This window comes from Gopherus flavomarginatus, chromosome 5 (assembly GCF_025201925.1).
Source record: "Gopherus flavomarginatus isolate rGopFla2 chromosome 5, rGopFla2.mat.asm, whole genome shotgun sequence".
In the NCBI taxonomy this organism is placed as follows: domain Eukaryota; kingdom Metazoa; phylum Chordata; order Testudines; family Testudinidae; genus Gopherus; species Gopherus flavomarginatus.
Window position 1 is genome coordinate 101,536,022 of NC_066621.1, and position 26,357 is coordinate 101,562,378.

The 26,357-nt window shown below is 39.9% G+C and overlaps 3 protein-coding genes across 5 annotated transcripts in view; 2 read left to right on the forward strand and 1 right to left on the reverse strand.

Annotated features, from left to right (window-relative positions):
* The first annotated feature begins 1,262 nt into the window (after window positions 1–1,262).
* Window positions 1,263–7,444, forward strand: LOC127051903 (fibrinogen-like protein 1). Of its 2 annotated transcripts, none has more exons than XM_050954873.1 (3): window positions 1,263–1,748; window positions 5,328–5,511; window positions 6,727–7,444. In XM_050954873.1, exons 2-3 carry the CDS (start codon window positions 5,364–5,366, stop codon window positions 7,422–7,424), a joined length of 846 nt encoding a protein of 281 aa, XP_050810830.1. In that variant the 5' UTR covers window positions 1,263–1,748; window positions 5,328–5,363; the 3' UTR covers window positions 7,425–7,444. The 2 variants fall into 2 exon arrangements, with proteins under 2 accessions (XP_050810830.1, XP_050810831.1); XM_050954874.1 differs by lacking the exon at window positions 1,263–1,748 and adding an exon at window positions 4,141–4,452.
* A 5,797-nt stretch (window positions 7,445–13,241) lies between these two features.
* CHRM5 (cholinergic receptor muscarinic 5) overlaps window positions 13,242–26,357 on the reverse strand; it is an 82,604-nt gene continuing 69,488 nt past the window's right edge. For both annotated transcript variants that reach the window (XM_050954836.1, XM_050954835.1), the window contains one exon: window positions 13,242–19,736. In XM_050954836.1, the coding sequence (XP_050810793.1) occupies window positions 18,074–19,654 (1,581 nt within the window). In that variant the 5' untranslated portion in view covers window positions 19,655–19,736 and the 3' untranslated portion in view covers window positions 13,242–18,073. The remainder of the gene's footprint in view (window positions 19,737–26,357) is intronic.
* The window catches only part of AVEN (apoptosis and caspase activation inhibitor), a 196,146-nt gene continuing 191,840 nt past the window's right edge, over window positions 22,052–26,357 (forward strand). Inside the window, exon 1 of the mRNA XM_050954860.1 lies at window positions 22,052–22,499. Coding sequence (XP_050810817.1) covers window positions 22,260–22,499 — 240 coding nt within the window. The 5' untranslated portion in view covers window positions 22,052–22,259. The remainder of the gene's footprint in view (window positions 22,500–26,357) is intronic.

Below are 26,357 nucleotides of genomic sequence, written 5' to 3' on the forward strand. Positions count from 1 at the left end.
AGTTAATATAACAAAGCTTCGCACTTAACTTCTGCTTTTCCAGCTTGAAGGAATGGAACAATGACAAAGACTTGCAAAAAGAGAATCACAAAAAGTGGAGAAGGAGAGAAATGTGGAGATGGAAGGAGACAGAAATAATGATAGAAGAGGTGGGGGAGGAGGAGACACAAAGAAAGATGTGTTATCTTTATTGGCTGCCACAGGGATTACCAGTAAATCATCACTCCAGCCTGTGCATTGAATTCTAAGATGCCTCTGAAGTGACCAGGGGAGAAAGGTACCAAGTCCAGTCCTCTCCTATAGCATCATTACAGCTAGATCTGGCCCTGTTATTAAGACTTTATTTATTACTAGACAATAGCTCTTACCGAGAGAGAGGGAGCTTATAAAATTTAAAACTAATAAGTTAACTAGGTGTTTATTAAAGCTTTGGTCACACTTGAAATTACATTAAAACCAATGAAAGTGTCTTTAAATGTAACTGCAAAAATAAGCAAACCTTTCCTGAACCAATCTTTTATATATTTTTGCTTAATATATGTATGAAACAGAACGACTCACATGATACCCGAGTTGTTTGTATTGTAGAAGGACTGCTGCAATCTAACAATCTAACTCAAATAGACCACAACAAGAACTCAAAATAGGGTTTAAATAGGACTTACATGTTGCATAGATCTTGTGCAGACTGGCCCTCTGCACAAGGATGGATTTTGTCAGTTACAATACAGACAGTATCAAGGAGCGCACAGAATTGTGTGTGGTTTCAACAATGCTTTATTAAAGATAATCTGGAAGAGATGCAGGGAGGGTCAGAACTATTTCCAGGTATAGAGAATACAAAAGTTATCTATTTCATACCTTATGGCACAGATTTTTACCCTTAATTAATATATTTCTTGATACTTCAAATAAAATAGAATATAAGCTACTAGTCAAACCCCTTATTCTTTTTTCTTTTTAATTTTTATGTCCTGTTTAAGGCTATGCCTGATACATAGTGTTCTGTGTTTTCAGTTTTTACCAATTTTTCACTGAAAAAATACCATTTTTTTAAAAGGAGTTCAGTTTTTACTGATTTACACCCATTTATTAATCCACTCAAAAAAAGTGGTACTTATTTTTGTTAAATACTAATGCTTGTGGCCTACCGCTCTGAGATTAAAGCAGTTCCGCAACATAAAACATAGAACACACACACCGTAGAGGTTGGAAAATCAAACAGTATTAATATTGCGCTATGATTGACTCACAAGGAGATGCTGTCCACCTATTTCTTTGCATCCATTTTGTGCAGTGCTGAATTTAATCAGTCCTCCACAGATAAAGATAATGTAAAAAGGTAAACATGGGGTGAAAATGCAAATCTATGCCTGAATACCAACAAGAAAATCGGTGCTTAGAAATTTTCAAAAAAAGTGAAGATGAGAGTGAAGAGGATGCATTGCACTGCTAGTACTGCAGCATTGAGGTCAGTGCTTGCACTAACAGAAAAAAGGAGCATGTTGAAAGCAAGTGACACAAGAAACTTAAAGAAGAAAGTGAGCTTCAGGATGAACAGTCAATATCAGGAGCTTTCACCAGGGCTTTAATGAAAGAGGGGACACAGCATGATTATGTCAATGAATTTGTGCGTGCTCTTTGTTTTGCCAGATAACCACGGTTCATTGCAGAGTGGCCAGTTGGTGACTTTGTGCATCAGTACTGTCCAGCATCAAAAACCCTTCCTAATGCAGACAACCTGACTCGTAAGTATCTGAAAGAAAATGATAATGCTTTAGTATCTAAATTGATAGTAATTGTTGTCAGGTGTTGGCTGTGTGTGTGTTCTTTCTGCATGCTGCACTGGCTCTGGCCAGATAGCCCATACAGCAGGATCCAGTAGAACTTCCCAATAAGACCACAAGACTTGGTTTAGTAGCGAAGGCACCCAGACAGGTTTATTGATGATAAAGCACGGTACTATCATCTGGCAGACTCTACAGGGATACTAAGACATGTATGGATTCAGCTCAGTGAATGGTAGGACTTTCCAGTCCCCCCTTGGTTGGCCAAAGACACTCCCTCTGAGACCCCTCTTTATGCACCAATATAAACAAGTTATGTATTATCCCTCTGACGTAGTTAGTTACCAACCCTTTGCATTGTACATTTTGGTTCAATCAATACATGTCTGTCCATCACACTGTCATCTTGACCCTATCTTTAGGAGGGGTCAACATGTTCCTGTTATCTTTGGGGAGTGTGTTTTACCATATTTGGTATCAGGATGTTCAGGTACCACCCTTTTGGAATGTGTTTGAGTGAGTGTCCTGTGCCTAGTATTTCTCAAGAATGTGTGTGTTTTTGCAATACCAGCCCTGTTCTTGCCAGGTTCTGTGAGCTTGCACGCAGGCAGAGCCTGACTTCTGCTCACAGCCTGACTTTTGCTAACTTTGCTTTATATTAGCAGGGTCTGACCAGGGCCAGCTCCAGGGTTTTTGCCGCCCCAAGTGGCAGGAAAAAAAAAAGTCGCGATCGCGATCAGCAGCAGATCCACCACGCCGCTTTCTTCTTCGGCGGCAATTCGGCAGCAGGTCCTTCCCTCCGAGAGGGACCAAGGGACCAGCCACCGAAGAGCCCGATGTGCCACCCCTTCCCCTTGGCCGCCCCAAGCGCTGCTTGCTGAGCTGGTGCCTGGAGCCGGCCCTGGATCTGACCCTACTTTAGTTCAGGCCTCATACAGGGCCTCTTATACCGGCCTTATGTCTCAGGCTCTCCCTTTCTACCACAGAAATGTGGTGTCTAGTCTGATTTTTGAGAAGTTTCCTGATGCTTTGGACCATTCAATTATTGGCTTTTTGTTTTCATGTTTTTATTACAATGCAAATAAACCTGCATTGTTTTGTGCTGACGTGACATTCATCCCCTCAGCTGACACATGTTTTGTCGATGCAGCAATAACTGACATGTTTGAGATGTACCTACTAACTTGAGAATATGTGGCCACAACTAACTTTGATTCTGCTTCCTACATGACTAAGTTTGCACGAGAGGTTAAATTCAAATCAGAAACCAGAGCTGCTATATATTACCTGTCCTTCTCATCTGATTAACATTGTGCTGTCAGTAATACTGCTACCGAAGAAATTAAAGACGTGAAATCTTGCATCGCTGGATTCGGAGCCATTTTTAAGCATTTGCATTTTTAAGTCAAAATGAGTGCAGAGCTGACTGCCAGTTACCAAAATCTGCAGGGGAAATATATGGCGAGAAAACCCAGCTGTTTCCAGAATCCTTCTGACCCCGGAACATGAGAAAACCCTCAAAAATATTCAAAACCTTCAGCACAATGCTCAGCAAGAAATGAGAGACAACCATGGCCAGTAATATGAACCCTGAAGTGTTTGGTGCCAAAGATTCTTTTTGGAATGTCATCCGAGTGTTGCACCCCTTCCTCCAGGTGAATTTTGCAGTAGATTACTCGTGTTATGCCAGTGTTTCAACTCTTCGCCACTAAAGATGAAATTTCAAATCTGAAAGGGGAATTTACTGTTTACATGAACATGCCTAATCCTGACAATGTGAAACTGGATGAGCTGGTTTTTTGGAATAGTCAGCAAGACACATTTCCCAACTTCAGCAAAGTGGCACAGTGAGCTTTGACTGTACCTCCTGGATCTATTTCAAAGTTAGACTACCTCCAGGACAGCAAGAGGGTCAACATGAGTGAAGATACTGTGAAGAAAATTATGTGGGTGTATGCAAACCAGGGTTTCTGGAAAAACTAACAGCTCTGCGAGAGACAAAATATATCTTTGTACATAAAAAAAAGTGTCAGTTATACTGTAGTAAAATGTTTATTATTAATTTTTTCTCCTGATTTTCCCATTTTTTTAACCTGATTTCATCCCGATTTTAATGTTTGGAAAATAACCACTGAAAAATTCCCAGAATTTATTTATTTTTACAAATAAAGTCTGAAAATGTGGAACATTACTGATACAGCAAAGTGTATGCTTAACTTTCAGTATACACTTTACTCATCATGGAAGTCAGTGAGACTTAAGCATCTGTTCAAAATGAAGCAGGCGCTTAAGTGCTATGCTGAATAGGAATGAACTTAAGCGCTTTGTTGCATAGGCTCCTAAATGTTCACTGTTCTCCAGCACTGTGTACACTCCCTAATCACAGAGGTTTCAGTTTTAATGGTGGCATTTTAAGCTTCATGGAACTTTGTAGGTTTTTAGTTCAGATGTGCTTGCTTGCAAATGCAATGTGTCAGAGTAAAGTCCACTAGTCCAAGAACACACAATGAAATCATGAAGATGCACTTTTGCTGGCTTTCTGATTTTTGAGATAGGGCCAAGCTGTTCATCTGGACTTCAGCAGCAGGCAAAGTACAGTTCCAAAGAATTAGCTCACTGATTGGTGCTCAGCTATTTCTTTCTCAGGCTTCATTTGAAACGAGAGGTAAGCTGTCTGCCTGCTGCTCTTTTCTTTAGTTGTTTTCTGAATAGTTTATAATGCAGAGTTTTCTTTTAGATTTAACTAGGGCCAGTAACTGTTACTAATCTAGGAGTCAGATAACCCAGGGAGGAGGGGAAAATGTGACTATGAAAAAGTCTTTATTTAACCTATTGAATTCTGACTGGAAGAAACGCCTTGTGGTTTTATTTAGGGAAAGCCTGGTTGAAGGGGAGCCCTTTTTGCTTCATTTATTCAAACCCCAAATCCACAGGTTGTTTTTCTTTACCTGACCTCAGCCTACCTGACATGTCCCTTGAAGCCACAGGTGGAATTTTATACAAATTATAGTCCAAATGTGCTTAGGTGAGCGCTGGTGCCTGAAAATATTCTCATCTGTTAGTACACCATGCTATCTAATACTGCTTCATGCATAGACAGCAAGTGGAGCTGGTGTTTTGCATGTGCTAGCTCTTCCTTCTGTCCCCTAGTACCAGTACAGATCAGGTTCAAGGAATACCGAGCATCAGATCTGATAAATGTGAGAGGTGCTTTTTAAATTTAAACTTTATCATTATATTATTCTCTATCTATTTTTATCACATGCAAAATTGTGTTATGTCGCATTGACTGATATAGTGTAAAAGAACAAGATGAGCTGTACTCTAAGTGATGGGATACAGTACTACACATCATAAAAATGATCTGCCAGAAATTCAATGGGACACATTGAGAAAGCAGGGAGTGTGAGAGGTGAAAAGCCTGTTTTGGCACAGACTGGCTGTGTTGAAAGCAGGGTTTCTGTTTCGCCTTCAAGAGTTTATTTTTCTGCAGGTAAAAACTCATTTAATTTTAAATGTCAGCCTGTGTTTTGTTTTTAGTGTATATCTCTGCAGAGGGATTGACTCAGAAGAAAGATGAATTTGAAAAGTTCAGTGGGATTTATTCTGCTGTTACTCTTTAAATGTGCAGTGTGGACAAGTGCTGAAGAAGCTATGGTACTTGCTAATGCCCACCTTCTCCCTCCAGGAGGCTACCAGAGATTGAGTAACAACAATGAGAAAGGTACTCAGCAAGAGAGGGAGTGGCAGGGATGTATGCACTATTTTACTTTATAGCCTTTACTATCTTTTTTTTCTATGACACTCACTACCATAGTCTTTGAGTACTTCACAAACATTAATAGGCATCTGAAGGTCAAAGACTGTACTTAGTAATAAATGTTCATAATACTAGTTAGAACTTCTATAATGCCTCTTATTCACAGATCTCGAAATATATTAAAAGTCTAAAACCACTTTACTTACAAAAGGTTTTAATCCCTATCTTTTCCCAGAATGTGTTTTCTTCCAGACGCCTTCTTGGTGTTCAGTTCTTTAGTGTCCCTCTGGTCTGTTGATGGTCTCAACCCTGACAGGCTTCAGTATATTAATTGATCTTTCCCTGAGGAAAGGAAAGACCATAGATGTATGGTCAGTGCAAGGATTGTTAGGGACTTTTATGTGGACAGAAACAAGGGGCCCAGATGCTGTGAATTATGTCATCCTGTCAGAACACTATGCAACAGCAGGTGGAGGACTCTGATAATCTGGAGCTAGAGTTTACTGGAAGCCAGATTCTCCTTGTGGGAAAAAGGAAATGCTTTCTGGGAAAAGACATCTTTGTGAAGTACTCATATTTTGGGTGCACAAAGCCATCCTTTTGTTTTGTTCTAGAGAGTTGGGCAAAAGGGGGTCTTTTCTGAACTCTCACTTTGAATATTTAGCTGTGGGCAGATTTCTCCTGTTTGGTGTTTGATAAGTCTTTGGAAGACATGGCTTGCCGGAACTATCTCAGCATCTCAGGAATACAGTTGCCCTTTTCATAATAACCAATTAAGTTCTATATACCACACCCTATTTCCTATCAATTAGTATGTCTTATGTTAGTCAATTAGTCTGTATTATACAGGAGAGATTTTCAGAGACACAAAGGGTAGCTAAGTACCATACAGTCATTGAAAGACAATGGGAGTTGAGCAAGTAATTTCTTTTTTGCCTTTGAAAATCTCCCTCACCATCTTATGGGCACATTCTGCCCTGAACATCTGCTGTGCAACTTCCATTGATTTTAGTGGGTGTCCCATGTATGGACTGAAGTCAGTATGTGACCATATTATGTCCTTGTCAAATACTGATAGGATAATAATTCATTCATTCTGAAGTTAAAAGAACAGAATTGAGAGGTTTACAAGTTGAGCAGAGTAAAATGTTAAACATGCTTTTCTTTTTCCCCCCATAGAATATGCCAGGGATTGTTATGAGATTTTTCAGCACTCTGAAGGAAGCGCCAAGGATGGTCTTTATGTCATTCAGCCAATGAAAGAGCCTATTGTTGCTTACTGTAATATGCAAGATGGTGGGTGGACGGTAATTCAACATATTACAGCCAATAGCACTGTGGATTTTGATAGGATATGGCTTGACTACAAGTATGGATTTGGCTCAGTTCATGACAACTACTGGTTAGGGAATGAATATGTGTATCAGTTAACTAACACCTCAAGGCCATATACACTTAGGGTCAAACTTGTAGACCTAAATGCCAAAATCAAATGGGGAGAGTATGAACCGTTCAAAATTGAAGATGAAGAGTCTCAATACAAGATCAGGCTTGGCCTATACAAAGGCAATGCTGCTGATGCCCTGACCCAGGACACAGAAGCTTATCTCCATGATAATCAGAAGTTCACTACAAAAGACAGAGATAATGATAACTATTTTCAGAATTGTGCCAAACTAGAGTACAATGGCATTCCAGGTGGAGGATGGTGGTATGATTCTTGTGCCAGAGCAAATCTAAACCGCAGGAATGTTATTTACTGGCAAAAAGACTGCAATAAGGAACATTTATGCAAGTTTGCCTGGATGATGGTCAAGCCCACTGACCATGGCCAGCGTCTTAACAAGGCTTGTCATTGTGAAAAAGATGAATTGTAGATAATATTACTACATTATGAGGTGAGAGAATAAAATCAGCTTCTAAAAATCTCTCCAAGTGTTTTCTTGATCTCCTGAGTGGATTCCATCAGTTCAATTTTTTTCTAGTCTATAGCATAATTACTTTCTGTGATTATTTCTTCTAATTTCAAAGTAAAGATGAGCTCACACTACAAAATTCAAGGACAGACTTTGAACATTCCAAAGTTTTTTCCATGGTTTTAGTTCCACTTATAGCAGTGTTAAAGTCAGGTGAAAATTTCAGATCTGGATTCAAATTCTGGATCTCTCTCAATGTTCAGGGACATTTAGAGCTGGGAGGTTTGGTACATTCCTCTCTAATTTAGACATCAGCTGATTAGATGTACTCATTTTGGGCTCTTCTGGTACCAACTAATAAACGCACTAATAAGTATGAGCAACTATTTCAATTATCACCATTCAGGGCATAGAGAGGGAAGAATAAATGATAGATCTGTGTGATATCCTGCCTGAAGACAAAGACTCAGGTTTATTTAGTGTCTTGTTCATTTTGTTAATGATCTAGAGGAGAAAAGTGAACAAGCAGATTCATTAATTCAAAGATAGCCTATGTGAATCCTAGATCCATTATGACTAGGGCTGTCAATTAATCGTAGTTAACCCAAGCAATTAACTCAAAAAAATTAATCACGGTTAAAATTAATTGTGATTAATCACACTTATAACAATAGAATGCCAACTGAAATTTATTAAATATTTTTGGATGTTTTTCTACATTTTCAATATTGATTTCAATTACGACACAGAATACCAAGTGCACAGTGCTCACTTTATATTATTATTTTTATTACAAATATATGCACTGTAAAAATGATAAACAAAAGAAATAGTATCTTTCAGTTCACCTCATAGAAGTACTGAAGTGCAGTCTCTTTATTGTGAAAGCACAGCCTACAAGTCCACTCAGTCCTACTTCTTATTCTGCAGTCACTCAGACAAACAAGGTTGGTTACAACTTGCAGGAGATAACGCTGCCTGCTTCTTAGTTACAATGTCACCTGAAAGTGAGAACAGGCATTTGCATGGCACTTTTGTAGCCGGTGTTGCAAGGTATTTATGTGCAAGATACGCTAAACATTTGTATGTCCCTTCATGCTTTGGCCACCATTCCAGAGGACATGCTTCCATGCTGATGATGGGTTCTATTTGATAAAAATTTGATTTGACAAAATGCAAAGATGATTCCAATGTGAGATTTCTAAAGATAGCTACAGCACTCAACCCACGGTTTAAGAATCCGAAGTGCCTTCCAAAATCTGAGAGGGACGAGGTGTGGAGCATGCTGTCAGAAGTCTTAAAAGAGCAACACGTTGATGCAGAAACTACAGAACCCAAGCCACCAAAAAGGAAAATCAACCTTCTGCTGGTGGCATCTGACTCAGATGGTGAAAATGAACATGTGCCAGTCCACACTGCTTTGGATTGTTCTCAAGCAGAACCCATCACCAGCATGGAAGTATGTCCTCTGGAATGGTGGTTGAAGCATGAAGGGACATATGAATCTTTAGCGCATTTGACATGTAAATATCTTGCAATGCCAGCTACAACAGTGCTGTGTGAATGCCTGTTCTCACTTTCACGTGACATTGTAAACAAGAGGCAGGCAGCATTATCTCCTGCAAATTGTAACCAACCTTATTTGTTTGAATGATTGGCTGACCAAGAAATAGGACTGAGTGAACTTGTAGACTCTAAAGTTTTATGTGGTTTGTTTCTGAATGCAGTTTTTTTGTACATAAATTGAACTTTCCTGCTGAAGAGACTGCGCTACAGTACTTATATTAGGTGAATTGAAAAAAACATTTTTTATAGTGCATTATTTGTAATCAAAAATAAAGTGAGCACTGTACACTTTGTATTCTGTACTGTAATTGAAATTAATATATTTTAAAATGTAGTAAACATCTAAAAATATTTAAAATAAATGGTATTCTGTTGTTGTTTAACAGCACAATTAATCACATGATTAATCATGATTAATTTTTTAAATCACTTGACAGCCCTAATTATGACATGAATCTGCTATAGATCTTCCTAAATATTCAGAATTCAGTCCTGCCACTGCAGAAGTTTCGTGCTCAAAAGCTTGCAAGATTGGGACTATAGTCATGACTCTCATCTACCGACCACATATAGTACATCCAGTAATGGGACTAGAACCAGGCAGAAACACAGGCCTCTACCAAGTTATTTAAAGAAACAGCTCAACTGCCCTGGCCATAAGAGAGGACTGATATGGAAATGTGCAGATCTGACATACTGTATCCAGTAGAGGGCAGAAGTGTACATATATGTGAGTCAGAATATTTTCTTCTTATGTGAGTATTCATATTTGCATTTGACATATACATGATTGCTCATTTTCATGTGTCTTACAAAGTCACCGTGTGTGTTAGGGCGACCAGACAGTAAGTGTGAAAAATCGGGATGGGGTGAGGGGTAGTAGGAGCATATATGAGAAAAAGTCCCAAAAATCGGGACATCTGGTCACCCTAGGGGTGTGTGTGTGTGTGTGTGTTTGCATATCAGTGATCACTGCATACCAGAGGGCAGCATCAAGCCTTTGCTTTTCATCTGTAGAAAGAGATATTTCAATACTTAAAATTGTGTCTTCCTAAATCTTACCTCACATGGCTTCTCTCCCCTGTTAGTTTCCTCCCCATTCCCTTTTTTATGAGCCCAAATAGGACTAAATATCCAACAAAGGATATTCTTTAATTTTTATTAAACTAGCCTGAGTTAATGATCTTATCAGCCTTTCCATTAGAAAGTCCTATGTTCTGGGTTTGCAACACCTATAAAATTCTCTCCGGGATGAAACTTGGTGATCAGTTTTAAAAAATTGAAAACAAAATGGTAATTTTTGAGTTGTTGCAATACAATGCAAAAAAAAAATCTTTACACTGTTACCTATATTTCTCTGTTTATTACTGTGTTGTAGTCTTGCTTCATTTTTTAAATGAAATTTTGCAGGATATTATTCCATTATAGAGACAATGTTAAGGGTGTTGCTTCTCCCCTAATTCATGATATATTTCTAGCCTTTTCTTTTCTTCACATTACAGTAACACCTCACTTAAATTTGTCCTGGTTAACGTTGTTTTGTTGTAATGTTGCTGATCAATTAGAAAACATGCTTGTTTAAAGTTCTGCAATGCTGCCTTATAACGTTGTTTGGCAGCTGCCTGCTTTGTCCACTGCTTGCAGGAAGAGCAGCCTGTTGGAGCTAGCTGGTGGGGGCTTGGAACCAGGGTGGACTGGCAGCCCCCTATCAGCTCCCCTAAATTCCCTGTGCAGCAGTCACCAAGCAGGCTATCAATTACCAGGCAATTCAGTTGTCCATACCGCCACTGCCATGTGCTGCTCCTGCCCTCTGCCTTGGAGCTGCTCCTGGGAACCTCCTATTTGTTGTGCAGAGGTGGAGGAAAGAGGGGTGATAATGACAAGATGTCCCCCTTCCCCCCTGCTCCTGCCCCCCACCCCACCCCTTTACCTCAGCTCCACAGAGCAGAGGGAGGACATGACAGGGCTCAGGACAGAGGGAGCTTGCTGGCAGCAGATGCTGTCTCAACTTGCTGATCTACTTAAAAAGGCAATGTACTTAGAGTGGAGTCAGTGTACTTAACGGGGCAATGCGCATTTCTCACACACACGGTGTGTGTCTCTGTCTCTCTCTGCCATGCTGTCTCCCCTCCCTCCATTCGTGCTGCCTTGTAGAGTGTGAGGCTACATTAACAACGTGTGAACCCTTGAGGCCTTAGCCAAGTGCTAGTTCATCATTTAGCAGTAAGGCATTATTCCCTGGGAAATATCCCACTCTCTTCCATCCTCTGACTTAATCACCTAAGCCAACCTTCACAATCATCATTGCTGTGTACGGTATTAAATTGTTTATTTTAAAAGTGTGTGTATATATATATATATAGTCTTTGGTGAAAAAAATTTCCCTGGAACCTAATCCCCCTATTTACATTAATTCTTATGGGGAAATTGGATTCGCTTAACATCATTTCGCTTAAAGTATAATTTTTCAGGAACATAATTACAACATTAAGAGAAGAGATACTGTATTGTAATATGCGGATATCTAGAGACCATTTTTGTGGATCACAGATGGATATGGATGTAAATTTTATATCTAAAGTCCTGAAAATCTGCGGATGTCTGCAGATCTTTTTGCAGATTGCAGATCAGATGTGGATACAAATTTTTTATCTACGCAGAGCTCTAAGTATTAGCCTTATTTCACATTTGCTAGCTTTGGATGTTGTTACTCAACTTTGACTTTATTTAAAGATAGGCATTTCTCTTGTTATGAATATGAAACATAATGTTACTGAATGAATATGAAATACGATGTTCTTATCTATAGACATTTGTTCTTTAACAGTTATTAAACTATTTTTAAATTAATCACTTAAAAAAGTATAAAGAAAAGGATTTATCTTACACCTAAGGACTAATAAGAGACACTAGACTTCAATTAAAATCTGAGAGTGACAATAATGTGAGATCTCATACCATAGCATTATAAAGAGGAATATGAGCAACCAGAATCCTGCCAAAGCAGCAGTGTTTATATGTAAGTAGGCCTTATGTAGACCTTAAGGCCAGAAGGGACCATCATGATCATATCGTCTGATCTCCTGCACACTGCAGGCCACAGAACCTCACCCACCCACTCCAGTAATAGACCTGTTGCCTCTGGCTGAGTTACTGAATTCCTCAAATCATGATATAAAGACTTCAAGTTACAAAGAATCCATCATTTATACTTGTTTAAACTTGCAAGTGACCTGTTCCCTATGCTGCAAAGGAAGGCAACCCCAACTCCCATAAAGTCTTTGCCAATCTGACCCGGGGTGGGGAGGAAATTCCCTCCCAATCCCAAATATTTATATGCTAGTAAGTATATAGTTGGTAAAACCAGTTATCTGAATCCCATTGTATTGATGTGGTTCCTTCATATTACATTTATTGTATAAAGAATAAAAGACACAACACTTGGTAATGAGGATGGGATTCTAATCCAGGAATACAGTGAAGCAGAGAGTGATTGCAGAAACTCAGTAAAAGTACAAAGGAAACTGGAGCCTACAGCCTTTGGGATTCAGATTTAACTGCATATTTGCATTATATTTTAAAGGTTAAAAATGTCTGGTTGTTTGAGGAAAATAGACTTCTTTAGTAGCTTAGTAGAGAACCAGCCTACTAGTATTAAGAGACTGGAACAGTATAGAATTACTAATAGTATAACTGATGAAAAAGGATGGTGGTTTTACTGAGTGTGATGAGTATTAAAATGTATAACCCGCTATGTAGCCTAACACCACCGATTAAATCCTCAGACAAAATATTTGCTGAGATTGTTAAAATTCTACAAAATCATTTCTCCACAAAGCTACTGGTGATTGAAGAGTGTTTCTGCTTTTATAAGTGGAATCAAAAAGAAAATGTAAAAATTTCTGAATATATAGCTAAAGTCTGGAAATTAAAAGAGCATTGCCAGTTTGGAGGGAGTTTAAATGATGAATTAAGGGATCGGTAGAGTGCGGTATGCAGAATGAAGCAATCCAAAACCAGTAATTTACTGAGACTGATTTAACTCTAAAATGTACGCTAGAAATTGCAGTGTCAATGGACACACAAACTGGCACAAATTGAACCATTGCCAGTGACAAATGCCACGGTAAAACACAAAACTGAAAAGTAATCCAGTAATGGCTGAAATTTATAATATTTAATGAATGGATGGCTTATGCACACAAACAACTTCCAGCTTTCTTTGCTTGAAAAGAACAGTTAAATACATATATATTAAGGTTGCCTAATGTGTAGTACTAGAGTGGAATTGGGAATTTTAAAAATGAAAGTCCTTACCAGGAATTTTGAGTGGTGTCCACAGATTGATACACATGTGAAGGAAATGGCAAAACAATGTCAAGTTTGTCATCGAATGTATCACATGCTTAAACATGCTCCTTTGAATTCTTGGGAGTCACCGTGGTAATGAATCCACGGAGATTATACTGGACCACTTATGGGACATACACTTTTTTTAATTGCAGTAGATGCTCAGTCTAAATGGCCTGAAGTATTCTGTATGAATTCAACTAACTCACTGCACACAATGGAAGTGTTAAGATAATTGTTTTCATGGACAGAAGTTTCTGAATAGATTATCAGTATGAACAGAACTCAATTCACCTCAGAAGAATTTCAGCTGTTTAACAAAGAAATTGTATCAAACAGGTTACATCAACTCCATACTCTCCCGAAACAAATGGATTGGAAGATATTTTGGATTTAGGGTTTTGGCTGACCCATAATATAGATAGGAGCCTTTTGCAAAGTTCAAATCAGAATCTGGGTTCAAACATCAAACTCTGCTGAAGTTTGAGGGCTTGAAGGTATGGGTTTTTGGTTCAGTTCTACTTTCCCACAATAAAAGCACCCAATTTTGTAGTGACTTTTTTCTAGGACAATAACACCATTTTCCAGAATTACATGAGATTTTTTTATTGTTATCATGGGTTCTCATTTATCAGATTTAAACCATTTACCATGTCTCACTGATGTTTTTACTTTTCGCTTGTATTAGGTAGAAAGCTTCTTCAAGTGTGACTATCTTTAGGAACATTCGTTCTTAGACATATTAAATAAGTTTGACCTGTACAATTAATTTTAAATTGTTATGTACCAAATGTGGCTAGAAAATAATGTCACAATTTTCTGGAAAGTGACCAGAATAAGTAATAATGAGATTAGATGTAATTAAAAGTAGCGATGAGGCCTTTTCATGATGCTGAGTTCTATTATAGGATCAGAATCTGAATTTTCCCACAAGTTGAGGATTGAGATGGTAGTGTTTGGAGTAGGAATCTTTTTTTAAGTATATATTCACATCTGGATCCAGAACCATGTGCCCCTTAAATTCACAGCATTCTGATCCAGGTATCAGTTTGGACCTACCTCTGAATAAAAGAAATGAGAAACAAAAATGACCCTGTGGAATAATCTTAAAAAATGTAAGAGAGATTGATCTTCCTTCTACAAAATGTTTAAACCAATCTGTGGATTCCTATAGCACGGGTATGATTCTCTATTGAATCCTATAGGTTGATTTAAAAATTCTAACAAAAAGAGAATTCTCTATCAAATTCTATAGGTTAGTTAGAATAATTTCTGTAGATCTCTTTTGGTTTCGTCCTTCTTAAATTCAACAGGACTTTTCCACAAAAGAAAGATTTTTGAGCCCAATGTAAGCCCTGCTGTATCCTGAGTTCCTCCCACAAAAAGGTGAATATATGTCCATTTTAATTAGATAGTCTATGCTAGAATTCTGAACATCTTTCAAGTCTGCGTCTTCAAACAGAATGAAATCTACAGAAGAGTCATGACTACTTTATTTGATACTTTTTAGGGGAAAGGGATTGAGAGTATATGGAAAGAAAGAGGAAATTATGACATTTATTTTGAGCAAGGATTAGATCCCCAAAACATTCATGTGCGATTGGACTGGGGAACTCTTACTTAGAGATATAGAAGTTTAACCAAAAAAGACCTCTTCACAAGGTCCCTAGTTCATAATCAATTATTAAAATTAATGGTTGTGTAAAGCAGTGGTTCTCAAACTTTTGTACTGATGACCCCTTTCGCACAGCAAACCTCTGAATGCGACCCCAACTTATAAATTAAAAACACTTTTGTTATAGTTAGCACTATTATAAATGCTGGAGGTGAAGCGGGGTTTGGGGTGGAGGCTTACATCTCACGATGCTCCGAGTAATAACCTCGTGACCCCTTGAGGGGTCACGACCCCCCAGTTTGAGAACCCTTGGTGTAAAAAATCATTAAAAGAACAGGAAACCAGATAATGTAACTTAGTCCACGTTAAGCTTAAAATGGAGCTTTACAGAACTTGAAAACAAGGTATACTTAACTACTAAATTATGTTTTGTTGAGGTTCATGTTACCATACTACATAACAGGAAAACATAAACATCCTATATTTCTTTTATATAATTCCAGGTATTTACAACGTACCTCTCGGTTTGGTAGTGTAATGCCTCAGATGCTAGCAGCATAGTTTGAGCACATATTTCACAATTACATTGAACTGACATAGTTGCATCCATTGCTGTACAATCTACCTTATACATCTATTCAGCACAGAGTCCATAAACATTTACAAAACACTCTTGTTTAACAGAAGCCAAAAAGGGACAACAAAAATATCCCATTTAATTTCAGAAGTAGAAGCCAATGCTTTACTTTAGCAACAACATTGCAGCTAGCAAGAATTCGTACAGCCTTATACATTTTGCCTTTACTATAGCTTTTGTCACAAATGTGCGCATTAATATTGTGTTGAATCAAACACACTACTTATGTGTTTGATCCAATGCAAAATAAGATGAACCCACCATAATAGCCACTCACTATACAGAGAAAAAGCTCTGGATGGTGACAGAGGTAAATCAACAAAAGGGTCTATATAAAAACCCATACTTCCCTTTAATAATCATATGCTAAAGTACCAGAAATAACTGGGACAATACAATGTACTTCAAAATCAATCATGTTGAATTCAAAATACATTTTTCACATATTGCTAGCCTTTCATTGACATATATTTTCCCTCTGAAAATTAGGAATATTTAAAAAATTACTTACACAGTGGTCATTTACATGAATTAATTGGATAGTTATGGAAAAAAAAACATGTCTTTCATGATAATTACCATTAACTAAATTATATGCCAACTCCACTAAAAACAAACTTTACTGAAAACAATGATAAATTCAGGATAACTAGCACGAAATCTGCTGCATTATCTCTGCACTGTGCAAGTATTTCATGTCACACTATATTATCATGTTAAGTATATTGTGAGATGAAATATGGAGATGGGCCCAAATCAAAACTCTAGATCCAAATACCCCTGAAGTTTGATAAAGGCTAGATAGATCTAGATCGGAACCCTGTGACTTGGGCTCATCTCTAGTGCAGTATTTGTAATTCCTTACAGGACCTTTATTTTGTCATCTTCTTATAAACACTTGTTTATTCTCAGTCTTTTCTTATACCCTCTAATTTCTGTTGCCATTTCCTTTGTTTCTTCCTGAGTTTTTTGATACTTGATTTTATTACACTGTAGTGAGCCAGATCATTACCCCACTTCAGCAGCTTTGTGCTGCAAGTGGCCTTAATGACAGTGAATCCATCTACATGAGGACTTCTGCCAAACAGAATCCTCCATGCAGCCCAGAACCACAATACCATATTGAACACCACACCCCTCCTTTCAGGAGAGGTATTACTGGGGGATCCTTAGGCTCCAGCAAACCTCAGTTTCTGGAACAGCCCCTTGGGGCCTGCACTAACTTGCACCTGGGCTCAGGGCCTGCACATGCTGGCCCCAGAATCCAGGAGCCACAAATATGGTTAACAGCCACCTTTCCCCCAGCCCAGCAGTTCGACTGGCCCAGAAGTTCTGGCTGAAGAAAACGTATAAACAAATTAGTTAGGCAATATTTGTAAAGTTCTTTGAAGATCAAAAGTGCTGCATAAGTACTAAATAATATTAAGATTAATATAGAAACAATCAGAGTCCAGTCACAAAAAATCCTGTTTTCATCCCCCAGCAATACCAATTTTCTCAGTATTTTTAATAACTTTATGATATATTGATGACTGCATGATATCAGTTTATATTTTTCCTGTGTTCTGTATATCATTAAACAAAAGGTAGATTTTCTGGTGGGGAGTAGTGGAGTTAAAGAAGAGATTCTGCTTTGCACCATCACTTTATACTGGTATAGTGACTTTAAAAAAACAACCTTCTGGTATATGAAGAAATACAAATTCAGAAATTTCTGCTAACTACTTGTTTCCAGGTGATACTAACTTGTATGACAGCCTTAGTATGGGCATTGGGTTCTTAATATACGACATTGTGTATTACACCAACTATGAGCCCTCCCTTCACTCAGAAAAGTTATCCTACAATAGAACATTTTCTTAGCATTACACTTGCCCTCAACAGATTTGCCCATTTGGGATCCAAAGGATCCCCTAATGCTTTATTTTGGGCACCGCTGTTTTCACCTTTAAAGGTCCTTGTGCCATTTCATCAGGCTATGGAATAGTGTCACAAGGGAAGTAGTGTAAGGCCCATTGCTAGGGATATATAAAACTAGTATAGACAAAACACTAGAAAATACACAGCAAAACAGTCTTGCAACTGCAGGGAGATGGACTGGATGACCTAACAGGTCTATCCATCTCTAATTTCCAGGGGTCTCTGATTCACTCTACTTATTCTCTGGTTGAAAGGGAATACCACAGGCCCCTAAGATGTTGACAGTAATGCAGTTCCATTGAGTGACTGCAAACACTCATAGACAATCATAGCAGCTGCTGCTTTCCTCTTGAACCCACGCACAAGACTGTCATTATGCAAAATGTGGCTTTTCTGTGCAGAAATTTTTGTCCCCAGACATGTAAAGCAACAACTTTGAAAAGAAAGAATTGCAGCCAATTTATGATGCGTGGACAATGTCACTACGTACTTTTTATGTTTTCCTCTCATCGTCTATTACAATTATAGCAGTTTGGTATTACCCTGCCAGTACAACTTCTCTTCCACCTTTTTGTTTTTCCATTGACAGAAGAGTAGCATCTTAAAAGTTTTTCTGAAAGTTTTGTTACAGAGAGCATAACAGATAGGGTTAACAGTGCTATTCACATAGCACAGCCAATATCCAAGGTGCCACAGTGTTAGGGGAATGCAGTCTGCGCAAAATGTGGAGACCAAAACCATTATATTGTAGGGAGTCCAAGTGATGATAAAAGCTAGAAGAATGGCACTTAAAGTCTGGGCTGCTTTGCGCTCCTTTATAAGTACCATTCTTTTCCTTTTAGTGATTTGGTTACTTAAATTTGGATCCATGCCTTTGATGGAAGGGTCCTTTGATAAAGCAGCAGAACAAGTAGTTATTTTTACTTTTCGGCAACCATTGTTAGTTTCCTGGGTGCCATCAGCCTTAACCACCAAGTGGAATTTGTAGGCCACACATTTTGGACTTTTTTGCGCTTGGCTTTTGGCTGGAGATAGAAAGTATTTCTGGGTCTCAAAATCATTTTCCATAGGATGGTCTTTGATAAAAACTTCCTTATTCTCCTCCTCATTAAACTCTTCTTTCTTATCTTTGGCTGGACTCTTGTAAGTTACTTCAAAAACTGAATCATTGGCAGATTTGTCTTCTTCTTCTGAGGATGCGTAGCTGCTGCAGGTGGTTAGCTGGTCTGCTTTAGACCAATCATTACAAGTATTTGGTGTTTGGGGTACTTTTGCAGTGGCTGACGTGCTTCGACTGGATGAAGACCATGAAGCCTGACACCTCTCCCTTTTGGCTAAATTTTGTTGCTTGCAACTAAAACAGGACTTCAGAAGAGCTTTCTGGGGTTTTATCATCTCAAGCTCTGTCACAGACTCAGAACCTTGAAGTTCAGCAAGGTCCTTGGTACGTTTCTCAGTCTCTTTATAAATACGGCAATATAAAATAGTCATCACTGACACTGGGATGTAGAAAGCAGCAATTGCAGTACCGAAGGTGATAATGGGTTCATATAAAAATTGTATCTGGCATTCTTTAGATGGGACAGTTCGTTCCCCCACAAAATACTGCCAGCATAAGATTGGTGGTGCCCACAGAATAAAGGAAATTAACCAAGCTAGACCAATCATAATGCCTGCCCTTTTGGGTGTGCGCTTAGCCCTGTAGGTTAGAGGTCTTGTGATGGAAAAGTATCGATCAAAACTGATAACTAGCAAGTTCATTACTGAGGCATTGCTAGCTACATAGTCCAATGCTAGCCACAGATCACATGCCAGACTTCCAAGAGACCAATGGCCTATTAGTATATAAGATGTGTAGAGATTCATAGAAAATATTCCAATGATGAGGTCTGCACAAGCAAGGCTGAGCAAGTAATAATTGTTAACAGTTTTGAGTTGACTGTTGACTTTGAAGGATATCATTACAAGAATGTTTCCCACTATGGTTATTAGGCTTACAATCGCTGTGACAGTGGCAATTGCGATTACTTCCAAAAGGCTATGCCCTTCTAACTGTTTATGGTTAACAGAACTACTGTTTACAGTGGTTGAATTTACTTCCATTCTTGTTCGTAGTGTATTATCACCAGGATATTAAGGTCATTGCAGAATATTTTCTGTACTTGATAATATTTTTTGAAGACACCTGTAAAGAATAAAGGGGAAAGAGAGAGTGCAGCTCATTAAACAGCACTGGACTTTCAACAGACTTATTTAGCACAAAATATTGACATTTTAAGCCATTGTATATTTATATAGAATGTTAGAAACAGTAAAAATGTTATTTTAATGTTTTAAATAACACAAATTGGTTCAAATGACTGTTTTTGCTGCAAATGGAACATTATAATCAGATTATTTTCATGCTTTCTTTGCATTTTGATTGCTATTTCCATCATTCTACTCATACATTAAACACACATTTTAGGGAACTTTGCTTTGGTAGCATTCTGAAACAATGCTAAGTGCAGCCAAAATAACTACTGTTTCATAAAGTATTCAGTTTTGTCACCCCTTATCTGCTGAATATTTTGGTAGAGTACAGAACATGTTCTTCAATGCGCAGACATTTAAAGATTCACAAAATAATGAGAATAGGGATTCACAGTGTTCCTTTTTGAATGTAGTGCACTATGCATCATAAATTGCGAACAGTTTAAAAACAAATTAGGAAGATTCTGTGAAGAAGCCAGTGTTTGGGGAACCATCAGGAGAACTGAAGGTAGGAGTGGGGTTACTGAGTTGAGGGTGTCTGGAGGAGGCAGGAGGGGAAGATGTAGTTAGAGGAGCTTGGGGAGACACACGGGGAGTACTGGTGAAAAGAGGTTTCGGGGTGCTAGGGCTTAGATTAAAGAGCTAGATAGAAGAGAGGTTGTGTGGTTGAGGGATTTGGTGAGAGAGAGGAGAGCAGTCACTAGATTTTGGTAGAAATGGGAAGAAGGTTAGACTGCACATAGAAAGGAGATGGCTAGGTTGGAGGGGAGTCAGGAGGACAACTAGTTCTGGTTTAGGCAAGGGAAGACTAAAAGAGGAGTTGCTCTGTAGTAGCAACTTCTCTGCTCTAAGTAACCAATTAGTGGTTCAAGATACTTCACTCTCTGCCTCCTCCTTCCCTCTATTTAAAAGACTAGTAACTCAAGCCAAATATGGGAGAAATAGTACAGAATACTATGGGCTGGCTGGAATATTGACTGCAGGGAAGGGCTACACAGCTGCCTTGCACCATGGCACTGGCTTGTGGGTCCCCAGCCACTCTGCACTCCATCTGCATGTAGTTCAAATACTCAGGCTTTATACTGGTGGATTTAATCATAACAAATAAATAACTTGTACTAGTAGGTTTGGGGCACGCTGCAAAAATACACAGCAAACTATTACACATCGCCATGTGTTTTATATTCAGTAGCAGCAAAGAGTTCTGTGGCACCTTATAGACTTTCAGGTGTATTGGAGCACGAGTTTTTGTGGGTGAATACCACATGCATCTAATGAAGTGGGTATTCACCCACGAAAGCTCATGCTCCAATACATCTGTTAGTCTATAAGGTGCAACAGGCCTCTTTGCTGCTTTTGCAGATCCAGACTAACATGGCTACCCCTCCCATACTTGATATTCAACAGCATAATTCTCAGGTGAAATACACATTTTCAAAGCGGGGCACAGGTGTTGCATACATAGATTCCATGAAATAACAGTCTGTTATAATGTTGAAATGCCCTTAATATTTGCATTACTTTGAGCAATTTAGCACCAATACTGCCCATCTATATCCTGGGGTTGTGTATTTTGAGGAGGGGATAAATAAAAATGTTGTGACCACTATCTTTTTAAAATCTATTTTATACTTTTGAAATAAAACTCCGTGGGTAATATTAATTCATGAAATAATGCTCATTGTAGTTAATGGTGTTATTCCAGGGATGAATTTGGTTGCTTGTATTTAGGACACTAGTAAAATTGTTCTGGTTTTGAACTACAAGGAACCTTCTCACCTCGCACAGGCTACACAATGGCCATTCATAATTGTAGTGTCTGTGCTCAGCAAGCACTGGGGCGGCTCCTTTTGTGCATCCCTAAGGGCACATAATGCTGCAAGGTGTGGTGGTGGAGCGAGAAAAGGTGCGTCCGTAGCTCCAACCTCACTCCAGAGGTATTGGAGCATGAGCTTTCCTGGGTGAATGCATGCATCCCACGAAGTGGGTATTCACCCACGAAAGCTCATGCTCCAATAGTCTGTGATTATGTTGTGTAGGGGTCACTGTGGTTGCGAGGGGCTTGGCATGGATGTGTTGTGCAGGAATCACTGTGGTTGTGAGGGGTTTGGGGTGGTTGTGTTGGCCGGTGCTGGGCTCAGGGTGGTTATTTTTGGGGGGTGTCACTGGTTGCGAGGGGTGGTTGTGTGGTGGTAGGCTTGGCGTGATTGTGTCGTGCGAGGGTCACCGTGGTTGTGAGGGCCGCTTGTGCTATGCGGCGTTGCGCACGTGTTGCTGTTGTTGGGAAGGATTTGAGGGGCCGGACGGTTGCCCCGTCCCGGTGGGAGCGGACCAGGCGCCCTCTCTTTCGGGCCTGCCCGGTGGCTGTTTCCGGAGGCGGGGACCGGCGCGGCGCGGCACGGGCCAGGCCGGCTCTCGGCTGCACACGCGGCGGGAGGAGAGGACCTGCCGGGCCATGCAGGCGGAGCGCGGTGGAGGCGGCGGCCGGCCTCGGCGGGGAGGCTACAGGCAGGGCAGGAGGAGACCCGGCGGCGGGGACAGAGCAGCGGAAGGCGGCGGGGACGGACCCAGCCGAGGAGGCGGGGGCCGCGGAAGAGGCGGCGCTCATGGGCACGGAGGAGGCGGGGGCCGAGGCAGACGAGACCCTCGGGGCAGGGGGGCAGCGTCTCCCCTCCCTGCTCGCTACCACAGGCGGGTAAGAGGGAGCAGATACCGCGGCCTAGTCCGCCCCGGGAACGGGCTGCTGCACCTACCACAGCAGGCAAAGGCCGCGCTCGGCCCCTGCCTGCTGCTCCCTTCCCAGGACGCGCCCTCCTCGCTGTCTAGACGCTCCTGCGCCCCCAGCTGCAGGCTGGGCTGCAGGGGGCCCCTTGCAGAAGGGGAGGCGTAGCACCCCCCTCTTCCCAGCAGTGCTGGGTTTGAAAATTACCCCGGCGGTGGTCGCGAGCCGAGCCCGGGGCTGGACTCCCCCGAGCGTGTTTTGTGACTGTGAGACTGCGGGGAGGGGACACACTGTGCACCGCTTGAAATGCAGATTTAGGTTTCGTGGCGTGAATCCATCTGTAGTGTGACGCTGGAAAGTGCCGCTTTCAAGAACACGTTTGTTTGGCAGAGTGGGAGGAGGGAGGCACCAATTATACTGGCACCAGTGATTAGCTGCAGAAGCTGCGAGGATATTGTGCCCTCCCCGGCATATTCCACGTCACCCACCCCTTTTACGTAAATTCTGCTTATGACGTTGTGCTGTAATTTTGGGATCAATGGTTCAGTATTTCTGGTTCTTATACTGTGTTTCTTCATCATGCTGTCTGGTTAATCTCCTAGTTAAATTGTGAGTGAGCCCCTGACTACACTAGTATTCTGGTACCCTGGGGAGCCAGCTGTAGATAGAGCATCTGCTTCTATCACGTTTCTGATTACACTCTGAGCCCTTCGAAGATGTGATGATTTAAAATGTTGGCGTCAGCTGGTGTATCACCTGTTTTAGGGTCCCACCATTGCTTATGCTGGTATATGGCCTTAACCCCAGTCCTGCAGTGTAACACAGAAATTGATCTTTGTGCAGAATCAGGGCCTTAAAGTATAAAATGAAATTCTTGGTTGGTGCCATTACTTAAAATGTATTCACTAATAATTTCATTTGTATACAATATAAACTTCCATGGTGATACATACATACAAATGACTGGACTTTCTATTTTGAATATTAAGTTTTGTTTTCAACCCTGGAGCATACAAATGCAAGTGGAATAAAAGCACTGTGCAGTATTTGCAATAATTGAGAGAATCAATAGCTTTGGCTTATTTTGTGCTGGATCCTGCAGGAGTACAGACAACATGAAATAGGAGGTAAAGTCCTAAAGCGTTTTGACATCTACTGCAGAGAATATAACAAAGGTAACTGCCCCATGATAGGGCTTGTCTACAGGGGAAAGCACTTGCAAAATTTATTTAATTCAGTTAGTTGAAGCTATTTGTGTGTGGGAGGTGTGTGAGCGCATGCATGTGTGTGGCCTTTAAATAACAATTTCAACCTTTGTATTATTTTTGTATCTGGGTATTTTATATTTTTATATATATATATATATATAATATAATTTCTAATATTGTTGATTATTTACAGACAGTTTTTCTAACTTTAAAAGGGAACAGTCAACCTAAAATCACATTTCTGTGTGAAAATTTTAACCTGATATTTTTGGAAGTAGCCCCTGAAGGTTTACTATAACTAAGAGAACAGAGAGAGTTTCTTAGTTCTCTATTTTCTCAGTTTGTTTACTTAGTGCATTTGACAATATTTTCACTATTTTATTGATAGTTATACTTTGTATCAAGTGCACTAGCATGATGACATCACCCTTATCCATGGCTGAGAATATAGTGAACAGTGTCTTTTAAGAGCCCTGTAATCCTCAGTGTCTTCCCCAGGCTCTTTAAGAGAGTGTTTAACAATAAGGCATGGTTTGCACTTAAAAATTAGATTGACCTTGCTGTGTCACTCAGGGCTGTGAAAAATTTCACGCTTTGAGTGCCATAGTTAAGTTGACTGAACCCCAGGTGCAGACACAGCTTCCGTCAACCTAGCTACCACCTTTTGGAGAGGTGAACTAACTACGTGGATGGAAAAACCCCTTCTGTCAATGGAGGAAGCATCTGCACTACAGCGCTGTAGCTGTGCCACTGTAGCGCAGCTGTGGCCTAAGGCTTTGTCTTCAGTAGAGAAATTCGATGTTAACCATGGTGCGCTCTCCTAATACACCTTATATTTGCTCACAGAAGTACTCCCAATGGTGTATGTGTGTGCCAGCTGTAGTTTGGATTAGACTTACTTCCAGCAAGACTAACCACTGTAAGTATCCTCTATGTTATTCTGTTACGTCAGTTCCAGTGGGACTGAGATGGATCGTGTGATAGCACCAACAGTGCTCCTAGGGCTATCCTGTAATTTCCCTGCCTATGTGCTTGGACTGGCAGTTCCCTTTTGGGTACTTTGAAGACCTCGAACCAGGCCTGATCCTTCAACCAGCTCCTGTAGCTCCCTGGGACTTGTGGGGAGAGGAGATCTTGTCCTGTTGGGTCTTAGTTTGCTAGAATCCACAGAAGTACTAGGAATATCTGCCTCCTCCAATCCCTTCTGCTCCTACCAGGTCACTCTAGATGCTCCTTGGGGCCCATAGAGGAGCCCTGGGGAGAAAAGACTATACTCTCCATTCCAACCATCCTGGTCCTGGTCAGGCGTTTTGGGAGAGCTTTCCTGTTAGGATTAGAACCATTTTAACATGGTAGATCTTGAACCTGAACTACCTGATGTTCCTTAAAAATAATTTCAGACTTGTATTCTTACACAGAGTTTAAAAATACATCACAAAGTCAGAACATAAATCCCTTGCTTAGAAAACTATTGAGGGTAAGCTATTTGATATTTGAGTCCCTGAAGTCTCTGTTGTATTATGCCTGCAATTATGGTAAACCTAGATGAGATCTATTAAGATTATGTCAAATAAAATTAAAGTCAGATATTTGGTCTGGTCAGCCTACTTCCATGCAGATGATAGATGAAATGCAAATAAAATAACAGGCAAACAGAGACCAGCAATTCAGTAAACCTATAATAAAGCAAACAATTTCGTTCATAAAAGTGTTATATGCTGAGAAACATGTAAAATCTGCTTTTCTAGCCATTAGCATGCAGCATTTAATCACTTGCTATATTATTAGTAATGTCATTGGTCAGCTGGATTGACTTAAACTGTTATTTAGTCACAAATGTTATATGCTTTTAACATCTTAATTATTAGAAGATGGAGAACATTAAGCCGCTAGAGTCCTTGCCCTCACTTAATGCTTATATAACCAGCTGTGCTACTTTTGAATTCTGTAAAAGCCCACTAATTCTGTCAAGGTCCAAAATTCAGTTTCCCATTCTGTGGTGGATATTAGCATTGAAGGGGAGAACAAACATTCACAGAGTATTAATTGTTATGAATATTGGAGCCATTCATACAGTCTGATCTGCGTGGCTAGAAAGCTGTACCTGTGGAGGCCTAATGACAACAAACATGAAATAGGAGGCAAAGTCCTAAAGCTTTTTGACATCTACTGCAGAGAATATAACAAAGATAACTGCCCCACGGTAGGGTTTGTATATAGGGGAAAGCGCTTGCAGAATAAGGAAGGATGTGAATTTCAATGCAACAGCTATTCTGTACTAATCCCCCATGTGGACAGTCTTGTTCTATTTATTTGTGAGGGGACACTCAGGAAACTTAAGGTGAATCAAGTAAAGGAGTGGCATCAATAAAGTTAAAGTGCAACTATTTAAAGCACTTCACTTCTGAATGAGAGCAGCCACATGGAGGTTTAAGATGCTTTAACTTATGAGCACTGATGTCACACTATTAGTAGATTCATCTTAAGTTTCCTGAGTGTCCCTGTGTAGACATGGCTTGAAGGTTCTCTTTGTTCAGAAGGAGTGTCTACAAGGGGAACTTTTGTGGAATAGCTGATTCTGGGCTATTTCCCCATGTAAGCAGGTCCTTAAACTGTAATGTAA